The following is a 12,632-nucleotide window of genomic DNA, read 5'->3' on the forward strand; positions in this document are numbered from 1 at the left end:
ATCATTTCATGGTTTCTAAGCCCAAGACAGCCTCCGACCACCACATCTCCCACCAGTCCTTCTTTGTTAGCAAACAGCAGGTCAAGTGAGGCACCGCCCCAGTAGACTCACCTACCAGCTGCATGAGGAAGTTGTCTTCCACACACTCCAGGAACCTCCTAGACTGTCTCCTCTCTGCTGTGTTGTATTTTCAGGAGATATCTGGTAAGTTAAAGTCCTTCACAATAACAAGGGCTAGCGATTGTGAGATTTGATTTGTGATTGAGAGTTGCAGCAGGAGAGGTTTAGATAGGATATTAAGAAAAATTTCCTTACTGAGTAATCAGGCATTGGAACAGGCTTCCCAGGGAAGTGGCAGAGTCCCCATCCCTGGAGGTGTTAAAAAAATGTGTAGATACGGCACTTTATGACATGGTTTAGTAGGCATGGTGATGTTGGGTTGACAGTTGGACTTGATCTTAGAGATCTTTTGCAACCTTAATGATTCTATGACTCTGCCAGCAGCTTGTAGAATGCTTCACCTACCTCTTCATCCTGGTTGGGTGGTATATAGCAGACTCCCAGAAGGATGTCTGCCTTGTTGGTTTTCCCCCTCATCTTTACCCTTAAGTACTTCACTTTATCATCACAATCATGGAGCTCTATACAATCAAAGGAGTCCCTAGCATACAGAGCTACCCCACCGCCTCTTTCCTCGCCTATCCCTTCTGAAGGGCTTATAGCCATCCATTGCAGCAATCCAGTCATGAGATCATCCCACCATGTTTGTGATGGCAACCAACTCATAGCTGTCCTGCTGCACAATGGCTTCCAGCTCCTCCTGTTTGTTGCCCATGCTGTGTGCATTGGTGTAGATGTACTTGCGCTGTGCTGTCGATTTCACCCCCAACTCTGGCATGCCACCCCTGGGCTCATCTCCAGTAAGCCTGGTTATTTCACCCTCCCCCTCTGAACCTAGTTTAAAGCCCCCTCGATGAGTCCTGCCAAGTCATGAGCAAGAATCCTTTTCCCCCTTTGAGACAGCCGGACTCCATCTGTTGCCAGCAGGCCCAGTGCTGTGTAAACCTCCCCATGATCAAAGAAACCAGAATTCCACCAATGCAACCAGCCTCTGAGCTTATAGTATAATTCAAAAATAATAAAAGTGCCATCACGGAATGTATTTGGTTAGAGATTATATTTAACTGTTTTCAGGGCTGCATACTCATAAGCATCTGACAGATCTTAAAAGATCTTACATATTATCATGCTTGAGATCCTTCCAGTGTTTCTCCGACGCCCCTTACATAGGCAAGGTTCAAGCCTTGCCTCTCCAAGTACATTAAGGCAGATGTCTTCCTCTTGTGTTAAAGACAATTCAATCTACTTAACCGCTAAGACTTTTTTACTGGGTTTTTGTGGGCTCTACTACTTTTGTCACATGTACGTTCCAAACACATTGCACCTGACAATTACACCACAATAAACTGCAAATTCTGATGGCTACTAAACCGTATTTTTCATCATCTGTCAACTGAATGATGCCAATATTGTGCTTAGAAGTACAATTTACAGCCCTCTTTTTTCTTCTAAAACGAAATACAAGCAGGAGAAACAAATAAGACCAATTTAAAGTTTTCCTGAAACCATCTCCCTTTTCTTAAGTCACCCAATTAAACAGATATTTCCTCACCATGGAAAGAAGCAAGGTTTGTCTTCTCTTGAAAGCGAGCCAAATACTACAGGATAGTCTAAGAGGAAAAAATGCAACTTTCAATTGCTGCCAGTAAGCAGACATAGTACGTTGACTGTCAACCAGTGTCAAATCTTCATCTACAAAAATGTATTCTGTGACAAAAATACGTTTTGAGCTGATGAAACCTGATTTCTCATGCTTCTCTCATTCAAAGAATAGACATTGGCTTCCAAGAAAGTGAGAGTTTCTAGTGAAGCTCCTTCTCCACCCTACACTGGGGAAAATAAATCTTCCTCATATATATTCTTCACTGTCCACTGCAAGCATGAATTTGTGATGTCCTTCCTCTAGTCAGAGAGACTATGTAGTTTCTTTTCCTTATCTTAGTATCTCTTAATGAAACCAGTAGAAAATTTATGATGCAAGACATTTGACAAGTTATTTCCAAATGATTAACTTCAATTGGTAAGATTTGGAAACCTGATTATCCAAGTTATGCCTCCAAATACATCTAGCAGCACTGCTGCAGCATCCTGATGAGGCCTAGCAACTGCATGCTCTCCCTTTGTTACCACCATCAGCCAAGCTTAAAGGATGATTGTTTTATTTTTTTAAAAACATACTGTAATTAAACTAAAGCCCCCATAACTAAGATATTTTGAAACTATGACTAATTCCACAAGTTACCATTAATAACTACAATATAGCATTTAATATTTCAAAAATACTTCCTGTTAGTGACTTCTTTCTGTTAAAGAATTCTTAAAACATCTTACTTGACCTATCCATTTCTCATGCTTTCACCTGTGTAATCAGTCAACGAAAAAATTCTAAATCCTACTAAACATACATCATCTTATATTGTGGTAACTCAAACACCCAGTTTAAGATGCTGTACAATCACCTAAGTAAAATTAAACCATCACACAAAACGGATAATCTAATTTTGTGAAATAACTCCTTTTTTGCATTCCTCAAATATTTAAAATTTCATGTTACTACTTTTTGTACTACTATAACACCTGTGTTTTCTCCAACAGGTCTCTAAATTTATTTCTAAATGCATTTTCACTTGTTTTCTAAACATTGAGGCATAAAGTTAAGTTTGATAGCAAAGCTATGAGGAAAACCAAAATAATTTCTGTATCTAAAAAGCATTTTACTAAGTATAATTAGTAAAAATTAAAAGTAATCCGAACATTTCCTAAATAGTGAGGTAATCTAATGTCAACATGACGAGGATTCTAAAAACCTTTTCCAATTTTATGTGCCACGTGATATACTTGTGTTAAGATTAATTTTTCCTTTAAAGATAAGTTTTTTCCAATCATTACGCTTGAATTGTCTTAGTCTTATTCTTGTTTACTGAGGTTTCAGACCAGATTTCTGTAAACCATTTTTAAAAAAGATTCAAGCACGTACACTAGATTCAAATAAAACCATCTGTGTTATTGAGGCACTTCTGAATATTTTATCTTGCCACATTTTAACAGGTAACAAAAAAGGAAAGTGATCTAAACCTGAATAACTGGATCTGAAAAACTGCAGAAAATCTCTTCCAATAATACGAGTGTAAAAATTAAGCAGGAAACCACATGGCAGGGATTTTAAGTTAAAAGATGCATTAGCTTGTTTATGCCAATGCTTTTGAGGCTTTATTTGCACAGAATTATAACCTCCAATAAGCTTGTACATACCGGGTGTTCATAAGCAATAATTACAAAATACTAACCATTTGCACTATCCCCAGAAATCAAACTGCTGTGGATTGATTTGATTTATGTCAGAGCATAAAATATAAACAGCTACTAGCATTAAAATCAAGAGAATTACATCTTGAAAAGCAATAGTAACAGACACTGTTTTGCATATAATGCATATTTATACACCCTGGAAATGCATGATTGCTGACAAACTTAACAATGTAAATTTAAAACACTGAGCATCACAAACAAAGTGTTAGCAATTAACTTTCAAATACCAACAGCAACACCTCCAGAAGCCAATTTCAAATCCATATACCCAGCTCTTGATGAAAATCCTCCTCTTATAAAACAGCAATGTCATCATCTTTTGTATGACTGCGAAGCCCAGTTTCAGAACACACCTGAAAATTGGAGCTCCTAGGGGAAAACGGGGAGGGTCCTGCCAAGAACTACATATTGGCTTTTTTGAGCTTCTCTCAAAACTAAGGTGTCTCTAGAGTGGCACAAAATCAGGGATTTAGAGATCCAAAGGATTTTAGCAAACCAATTTAGCTGTATTATTTAGGCATTAGCTGAACAATGGCCACTGACAGATCTCAAGGTGGGGTTTTTCAGTACCCTCTTTTCAACCTGATATCCAGTTACTTAGTTCTTAAGTGACTACCACAAGCTATGAAACAAATTTCCTCAAACCGTTTAAACCACGGGGCCTTTTGGCACAGTCTTTGCTGCTTTAGAGAAATTTTATGTGTTGAATCAGTCACTGTTGAAATAAACGGTAAAGAATAAGGCTTCACTGCATGGCATTCGTAATGCTGGGTTTTTAACATGCTTACAGATTACCACAGACAGTTACCTTGTTATGCTTTTAGACAAATAATTAAAATAAAGTTACAGCATGGAATTCTCACTTCCCAACACGTTAATGAATAAACACAGAGTGAACTAGAGACACTGAATAAACAACGGTATACTAAAGAGAATTTGCCAATTCCCTCAATTCAGATTAGCCTGACTATATGGCTCTAAGGTTTACAGGCCATTTACAGGTATTTGTATCACATTTTTGGTACAATAGTTGATGCCCAGAGAAATCTAGAGCATTAGTAAGTGCAGAAACCAAACACTGCAGAAAACTGTAGACAACACCAGCAATTACCTCAAGCCCTAATATTTCCCCTTTTATATCAGTGTTTAGATTAATTTCTCCTGCAATGGAATGAAGGTAATATCACCAAGGCTGAAGACCTAAGCCAGCTTTTAAGTTATAAATGCTAATTAAGCACAAAATGACTACATTACTACAGGAACGACATTATTTTTGCCCCTAAACATAGGCACATACTTGTACAAACTATTCCTTTTACAGTTGAGATTGCTGATCTCTGTTGTAGGTAATAAAACAACTAAGCTAGATAAAATCAGGTTTTCTTTTCAGAAGACATATGCAGTTTTAAGTGCCAGCAGACAAGCCTAAAGAACTTATTTGAAACTTCTGAGTGCCATGAAGCAGACAGATGGGGTTCTCCACTTTTTTTGTACTACAGTAACTGTGTTAGCCATTCCCTCTTGACAGTAAACTTAAAAGCACGCAGTAAACCTTTAATGCTGTTGGAGAGGTAAAAGACTCAGCTCTCTTTCTCGACAACCTTGTCACATAATCTGAATTTTAGGAACAAACCTCGTTCTCTGGCATGTTAACTCTCCGCAGCATCTGTCACCGCTATGAATGGTTGATCATAAGTACCTCTGTAGTCATCTCAATGCTATTAAGCAGATGGCAGTGCTAAATCCGAATGATGTAGTACATCTCCCTGGTGGACTTTGTTTCCATACACTACCATTATTCTACAATTCCTCAGTGATAAATCTTATGTATTCTAGAGAACATTAAACAGTGAACCGACAGTGCCAATTGATTTATTAGCATCCATTTCCCTCTGCCCTATTATTGTCTTCACAAACACTTCTGCAGATCATGTAGGGAGCCACTAAGGGACAAAAGCACTTTTTTGCTCAATTTGAAACATCTCAGATTTAAAACACACAGAATTTTTCTTCATGCTGAAAATGCTTAAATTGATCTACAATTTTAAATGACAACAAAACTAAATGCTCCTGCTTCCTCCACAATATTCTTCACTGAATTTTCACAATAAAATTGGTCTACCATTAACATCAGGCCACAAAAACACCCACTACTTTTCTGCAATAAATCCAAGTAAAGAATTACAGTTCTGGACAGATTTGGGGAAGTCCTTTAGGAGTGAGCTAGGCTGTGTAAGTAAGCATGCATATGCACTGATGAGGAGAGCTGACAAATCTACATACATCTGACAAGAAAATCTCAGCACCGGCAGTCACACCAGTGTGGTGTTTCACACTTGTAACTCATGTTCTGCCATAAGATCTCAAAAAGGTTTTTTGGCATACAGCTGCAGATGTTAAATTACTACACACATGTATAGAAGAAGTTTCATGAAGGACTTCCTGACTGCATAACATGAAATTTGCCCTGGATGACAGAGTAACATTCAGCCTGGTCTTGCTGCTCTCACTAGCTAGGCATTGAGCATCAACCATAAATGACCACAGCTTTTGACAGCATTCATTAGGCTTTGTTAAGGTAAAACTGCCTCAGCTGCTTGAAGTCCTTGCTAGTCTTACTTTCAGAAATTGAGACATTTTGTTAATTTTAGATTGTTTTGGTTTTTGTAAGAATATTGAACCGCCCAATTATTAACCATCTCAGTTTATAATGAGAACAGCATCATCTAACAATTCTCTGCAAAAACTACACATATAATTTAGTCACTTCTCTTCTAAAAGTCAGTTAGGATATCTAGTAAAGCCCAGTACAGCTTCAAGGGACAGTTTAAAAGTCTTTTTAACCATAAAAAAACCAATTCTGTTAAAAGACACCCTGAAGCACTATTTGGGGCTTTGTTGCACAAACAAACATCTGTGGATAAGAAAATATTTTAAAGGAAAACAATTTTTCATAGGGTTACACGGCATTAAGATAGATGCAGACTTGGGTGTTTCTCTTCCTATTAGTGCAGTGACAGGTTTTAACTAAAGCTTCAGATTGCCAAGCACAGCAAGGATACAATCTCATACAATGTCAAATAAAATGACACTAAACTTTTAAACACAAATGATTTGGTAGCAGCAAGCAGTTCGGTTACAGAAAGGAGGCGTGCAAAGTCTCAACTATCTTAACACATACAGAAGTGTCCAGTATGCTATTCTTCATATCTGAATGTATCCCTCATCCTAGTCCATCTCAGGTGTGGCGATTTCTGGGAAATGCACTAGAAATATCAAAATTAAAAACGATAAAGGAGAGTCATGCTGTGTTGTACCGAGTGGTCAAATTTGGAGAATGTACTCCTGTGCACAAAGATGTGCTGTCCTGTAACACCGTCTTACACATCCACAAAATTTCTAGAAATATTTCCATTTCTATAGAAAGTTTCCATCCTTAACAGAGGAATCACTAAAATAACCAAAAATTTTAAAAACAAAGTGAGTATTTCAGCTGTCTCCACTGTATCACATGTACTTTGTACACACAACGTACCCTTGTGAACACTAAACCAAGTTGGATGAGGTGCAGGAAGAGGGCTGCTCAATGACCGGACCATCTTTCCAGTTTACTAGCTATTTCTCAAATTTCCTCTTTAATATACAGTATCATTAATATCACAATCTTCTACAGAAATTAATATCAGAAGGCATACTAGAAATACTATTACTTTTAAAGATTACTACTTTCATCTTAGAAAAGGAGAGAGGCGAACTTACTTACACATGCTAGTCACTAAACACGCATTTTAAACATGTGAATGCCCTCTATGCACAAATGTATTTTCTTTTCATACTTTAGGAGGCAAAATATGAAGAATAATATAAGGCTAAACTATGAAAACAATGCACTTTCCCCTAATTTCCTTCAAAGTAAGGACATTGTATTACACCTAAATGTGATAAGTATCTCTTAGTGGTTACAAAATAACATGTTGCAATATGGGCTACTATTTGATATTCAGATTAAAGATAGTAATGCTGTTCTAGGTAGCTCAGATGGCTGTTTATAGTTATTACTTTTTGCCTGCCAATACAATACTAAAACTCTTCTTGCCAAGCCAGAAAATATGCCAGAATATGAGTGTCAATACCTTATGAGAAACATACAAATGAATTATTTCTTTTTTCTTTTACTATGCAGCACTTAATGAGATTAGGGGGAAAAAATCATTCAGAAGATAATGAATTCAACAAAATGTAACATTACATGTCTTAGGAAACTACAGGTAAAATACAAAGTAGAGATATCATTTTATGAAGTATCTCCTTCCAGACTGGGCTAAGGATGTGCACATATTATACCTAAGAATACTATATACTCTTATGTATTAGTCCTTTACAAGAGGAGTTTCATTTCATGGGAAATTTGCTTTTAGCCAATTTTAGTTCAAAGGAAAAAAATCTTAGTACAAACCTTCTTAACATGGAAAAGAAAATATCAAATCCAAGTAATGTTTAGTTTTGGCTCAGGCAAATGACTTTGTAATGAAGTCCAAATGTTTGTGTGCAATAAACCCATTTACCAACACTAAAAGCAGTAAAATAGAATAGAATTACCACATAAAAGTTGAGGACTACTTTCGTAATTTTCTTTTTGGAAAAAAAATCTATTACCAGCAGCTGCTCTCTAAATGTAACATCCTAGAGAGCCTCGTATTTTGAAAGTCCTACACTGCTGATTTCTTAAGTCATAGTATTTTTATCAATTTTCAGTAGCTTACAAGACTCTGTAGGAGCCAAGTATCAGAAACAAAGGTATTTTCATTCTGTTAGCTCTCCACAATAAAGATATTTGAACTTTCCACTAAGCTTTTTCACATTGACTAAGTTGTTGGGTACAGGAAAATATTCATTTATACAATAAAATTTAAGTCAGATGTGTCAACACTACAGCAAAGCAGATGTCCGGTGTAAACAGCCTTGTTCTCAACTGCTGTGAACAGTTCTGTATTATTTCAGATAAGGCTACATTGTAAAAACATCTTAAATATTTAGCAGAAGCTAGAATAGTCTAATCAGTATCTATTTATCAACATCACAATATCCATTGATATCTCCCTTTCCTACTATTTGCCTCTTCCCAGAGGGCAAGGTTTGAAGCTCCAATCAATCCAAATAACCAAAGCAGTAATGCAGAACTAAAGCATTTTATTTAATTCTATTTAACCATTTTCTCAACACTGTTTCAACCATTTGAAGTTTATTGCCATGAAAGTTTTAAGAAATACTCAATGACATTACAAAAATCTACTCTTGGTCAAACTATGATGCTTGGTGTGAGAATAAATTACAACTCAGCAAAAGGTGCACAGAAGGTCCCTTTTCAGACGTGCACATTGGAAGTGTCTAGTAGTGGGGATGATCAGAAAAGCTGCTAGATAATGCAGCATGCGATATTTGCCATTAAGTTCAAACTACCACCTAATACAAGTAGTTAGTACTTCATAGCATTTTTCCCATCATTGGGACAGATTAGTATTCCTTGCATTTCATGAAGTTTTCAAATAGCGACTCCTTTGAAGAACACAAAATTTCAAAAAAGTAAATCAGAAGCACTTGAAAATTCTGTCGGGAACAAAGTGGGGGAAGGAACACAAATGGCGAGACATGTGAATGTGTCAAAGACAATTCCACAAAGAAGTAAAACTAAAGGGTGTATTTTTTTTACAGCCAAATAAAAGTAAAATACTGGAATATAACCATGTTTAAGTAGTAAGAAAACGCAACCAGCTCTATATTTCAGATTGTTAATACCTTTTATAAAGTTTTTTTTTCTTCTCCTCTCCCTGCCCCTCTTCCCTCACAAAATGAGTCTGAATTACCTTTTCCTGATTTTCCTGAACTTTTGAAAACTTTCTGGTTTATGATTTAGCATCACCAGAACTCTTTGTTTTAAGTTCTCGTTTCTGTTTCTTTTCAACCGCTCAGTAACATAACTTTTATACTTAAGTGATACTAGAGACAAGTAACACTGGGGGTTATTTCTAACAAGCCTCTTAGAACATTTTTGCTGCTTAAGATGAAACTGAAAAAAATTTTTACTTAAAACTAACTTTCCAACTGTAGAATATTTCAAAAGCAGTTACAGATCTGGAGACTTACCTTTGTGCTTGAGTGCTATAGCTGTTATCATAGGAATCATAGCTTTGCTCATCATAAGCAGTTCCATAACCATCATCATACTCCTGAAAGGATACAAAAGAAAGGTAATATTAACCGTAAGCACACTCCAGAAACAAAGTAGTAACCTATTGCCAAATACAAAAGACAGTACTCTCCTGAAATGCATGTACGGCATACATACACCATGAAATGGCAAAATCTGAATGATATTAATAGAGTTTACTTCCATTTAGCAGGTCACACACATCTAACACCATAATTACTTTAAATGTATTTTGAATTACTGGCAATGTGCTTCAAAAATATTTTCTTAGTTAACACTGGCTTGTGCAGAGAGTACAAATGCTTCATGTCTCCATGTACTTGAATCTGAAATGAGTGAGCTACTGATCTTCATGAAAGCTCTGGGAGGCACCTCAGGAATCAAACTATCTAAATATTGTGCAACTGCCTTAGGTAGCTGGCTTATTTTTGGACAATAAATTCAATATTCTATGTAGACTACAGATGAGAAAGAAATTCCCTAGAGAGAAGACTAGTAAAAATCAGGGTTTTACTTCTTTGAATACCCTCTGTATACTCTTCAACTTGTGGGAGTTTAGCATCCACTAAGACACTAAAAGGATTCCTTACTCCTCCCACATTATCCATACTATTTAAGTATACACTGTAGTAACACTCCTCCCTAAATAGCAATGAATTTAAATACCCAACTGAGCAAGCCAGTAACTCCAGCTAGAAGCCATACAGAAGTTTACGAGAATAACAGGTGACACTGACACTGTTTTGCCAGAGAAGGATGAACTACAGAAATCCAAACAATTGTCACCAATTTAGTGTTTCATCCAACAATAAACCTGAGCTAAACACATGCAAAGTAGAAACAGCACTTTCTTTGTACTGATTCCTAGGAAATCCCAATATCCAAATCCTATCCAAACATGCCAAAGACATCAATGGATATTTAGGCATGTCTTGTCCAGTTTTGCCAGGTGAGAATGACCTAATGAGAAGACACTTTGAAGATACAGGGACCCATAGAAATTAAAATCAGGCGTCATCTTACATACGGTGTTTTCTGAATAAGTGTGTATCAAACCCTAGCAGCGTAAGGATAAAGTCTCATGAAAGAACAAACTCTTTACCAGGAAAAGAAAACTAAGAATCTTAGGGCAATGACAGAAAACAAAGCCATCTAGCAGTATCAATTAGGTAGGGATGACAAATGATGGATTGCCCAACTTGAGTAGAGAACACCTCCAATGGCTGGAATCTGAGAGCTTTCTAGACATTGTAAGGAAAGGTTTCTACAGCAGAATTCAATGACATCCTCAAAACCGACAGGAAACTGAAGTTGCAAGCGAGGTTTTCGCATTTTTCCAGTCATTTGAAATTGCTCACATGGAGAACTAGGCAATCTGCCCATCAATACTGCTTCACCACCGCTAGATCAGTGAACATGATCGTTTCCCAGCAGTGATTTGTAGAAGGGTGTCTGAATATTTGTCAGCACAAATGAGTGACAGCCTATTCATAGGTCGAGAAGAAGAAACAAGGATTCTTCCAATAGTCTGTTGTGAAGAGATCCATGGATAGGTAGTCCCACTTGAACAGAAAACACACTTGTTTTCTTTCAGTAATTCACTGTCCTGAAACTAAAACTAAAATAGTCTTAGCATTTCCTTTGCCCATCTGATACGGATATGGATTTTTCTTGATAAGCCACAGACTAAACCCACAAAACCATTGCTTCCTGGCAGTTATTACGCACAAGCACTTTATTACTTATTGATGCAATACAGAGACATCTGTTAATACAGACATTGATCGACAGCAGAAGCTGAGCCCACTTATTCGCTGTGTTCCAGAACATCTAATGACATTTGGTTTCCTCGCAGAATGTCCCAACTGTGAACCAGCCATCCTTAAGAGGGGCTCCCAAACTTCAAACAGTGCACACACAGCAGTGACAAGAAATGAAAGCAGAGAACCAAAATTAACTTTAACATGTCGTGAAAGCTTTGCCACTAAGGAATCAGAGAACTCTTAAGCAATCAGTCCTATTCTTCACATTTATGTTAACTATTTTACTAAAAAATTGATCATGAAAGAAAAGGGGGAAGAGACTACTCTGAAGTTATGGTGTATCTACAACTTCTTAAAGTCCAAGCAACAAAGTAAATGTGAAATAGGAAGACCCTTAACAGATGTCCAGCAGAACAAAAGGAAAATGTTGGGAAGATACACGCTACAGACTTCAGCATTTCTAGTATTTGCATTTCTCTTTCAGAGAAATTTGATCCAGAATTCATTACTGTTGACCATTTTCTGTTAATAAATTGACTATTGCAGAAATCATGTATCAGATTATTCAAGTAGGCTCTTATAAATGGTAAACCAGGTATCTTTCCATTGAAGGCTTACATATGGAACACTTGTCACAGCATTAAAAAGATCAGCCTGTGCTTTTGCAATTACTATAATCTGCTTATATAGATCAATTCCTCCTTTTTATTGCTGTATTTACATTTATAAAAACAAAAATGTGCATTAACACCAAGATAAACTTCCTGTGCAACACACTGCAAAAACAGAACGTGCAACATGCTGCTCTCAATGGCTCGTTCTGTTAAGAGAAGAAATTCAAATTCCAAAACAGTTGTTTACTGTGCCCTATTCCCTTGAAGTTCCAGTTAGACAGAGGCAGCTGAAGTATGTTTCAGAGCTTCCCCTGAATTAGGTCTGACACAGTATTATCTTAGTCATACAGGATTCAAAAACTTTCTCTTTCAGGAGGTTACAAAAGGTTGGCCAAGGAGGAACGTTTTACATTTTAGATTAAATACTCACCACTCGATTACTTTATTTCTGAAAAACAGTCCTCTTGTAGCTTCAACAAGTGTTTTCTTTATTTACTAGCTAGGTGCAATACCCTTGGCCACCTGGCATGTTTCAGTAGTATAAAATATCATGCTAACTGAAATGAAGGTAACTATCATTTTTACACATATATAGTGAACAGGGGCAGAAGAGAACTT

General features: G+C 36.8%; 1 protein-coding gene across 5 annotated transcripts in view; it reads right to left on the reverse strand.

The window, feature by feature from the left end:
* Positions 1–12,632, reverse strand: part of KHDRBS3 (KH RNA binding domain containing, signal transduction associated 3) — a 105,000-nt gene that overhangs the window by 15,803 nt on the left and 76,565 nt on the right. For all 5 annotated transcript variants that reach the window (XR_012763372.1, XR_012763371.1, XR_012763370.1 and 2 more), the window contains one exon: positions 9,574–9,656. Coding sequence is in view for 1 of the 5 variants with exons in the window: in XM_075415512.1 (XP_075271627.1) it covers positions 9,574–9,656 (83 nt within the window). In the remaining 4 variants the exon portion in view is untranslated. The remainder of the gene's footprint in view (positions 1–9,573; positions 9,657–12,632) is intronic.

This window comes from Opisthocomus hoazin, chromosome 3, assembly GCF_030867145.1.
Source record: "Opisthocomus hoazin isolate bOpiHoa1 chromosome 3, bOpiHoa1.hap1, whole genome shotgun sequence".
In the NCBI taxonomy this organism is placed as follows: Eukaryota; Metazoa; Chordata; class Aves; order Opisthocomiformes; family Opisthocomidae; genus Opisthocomus; species Opisthocomus hoazin.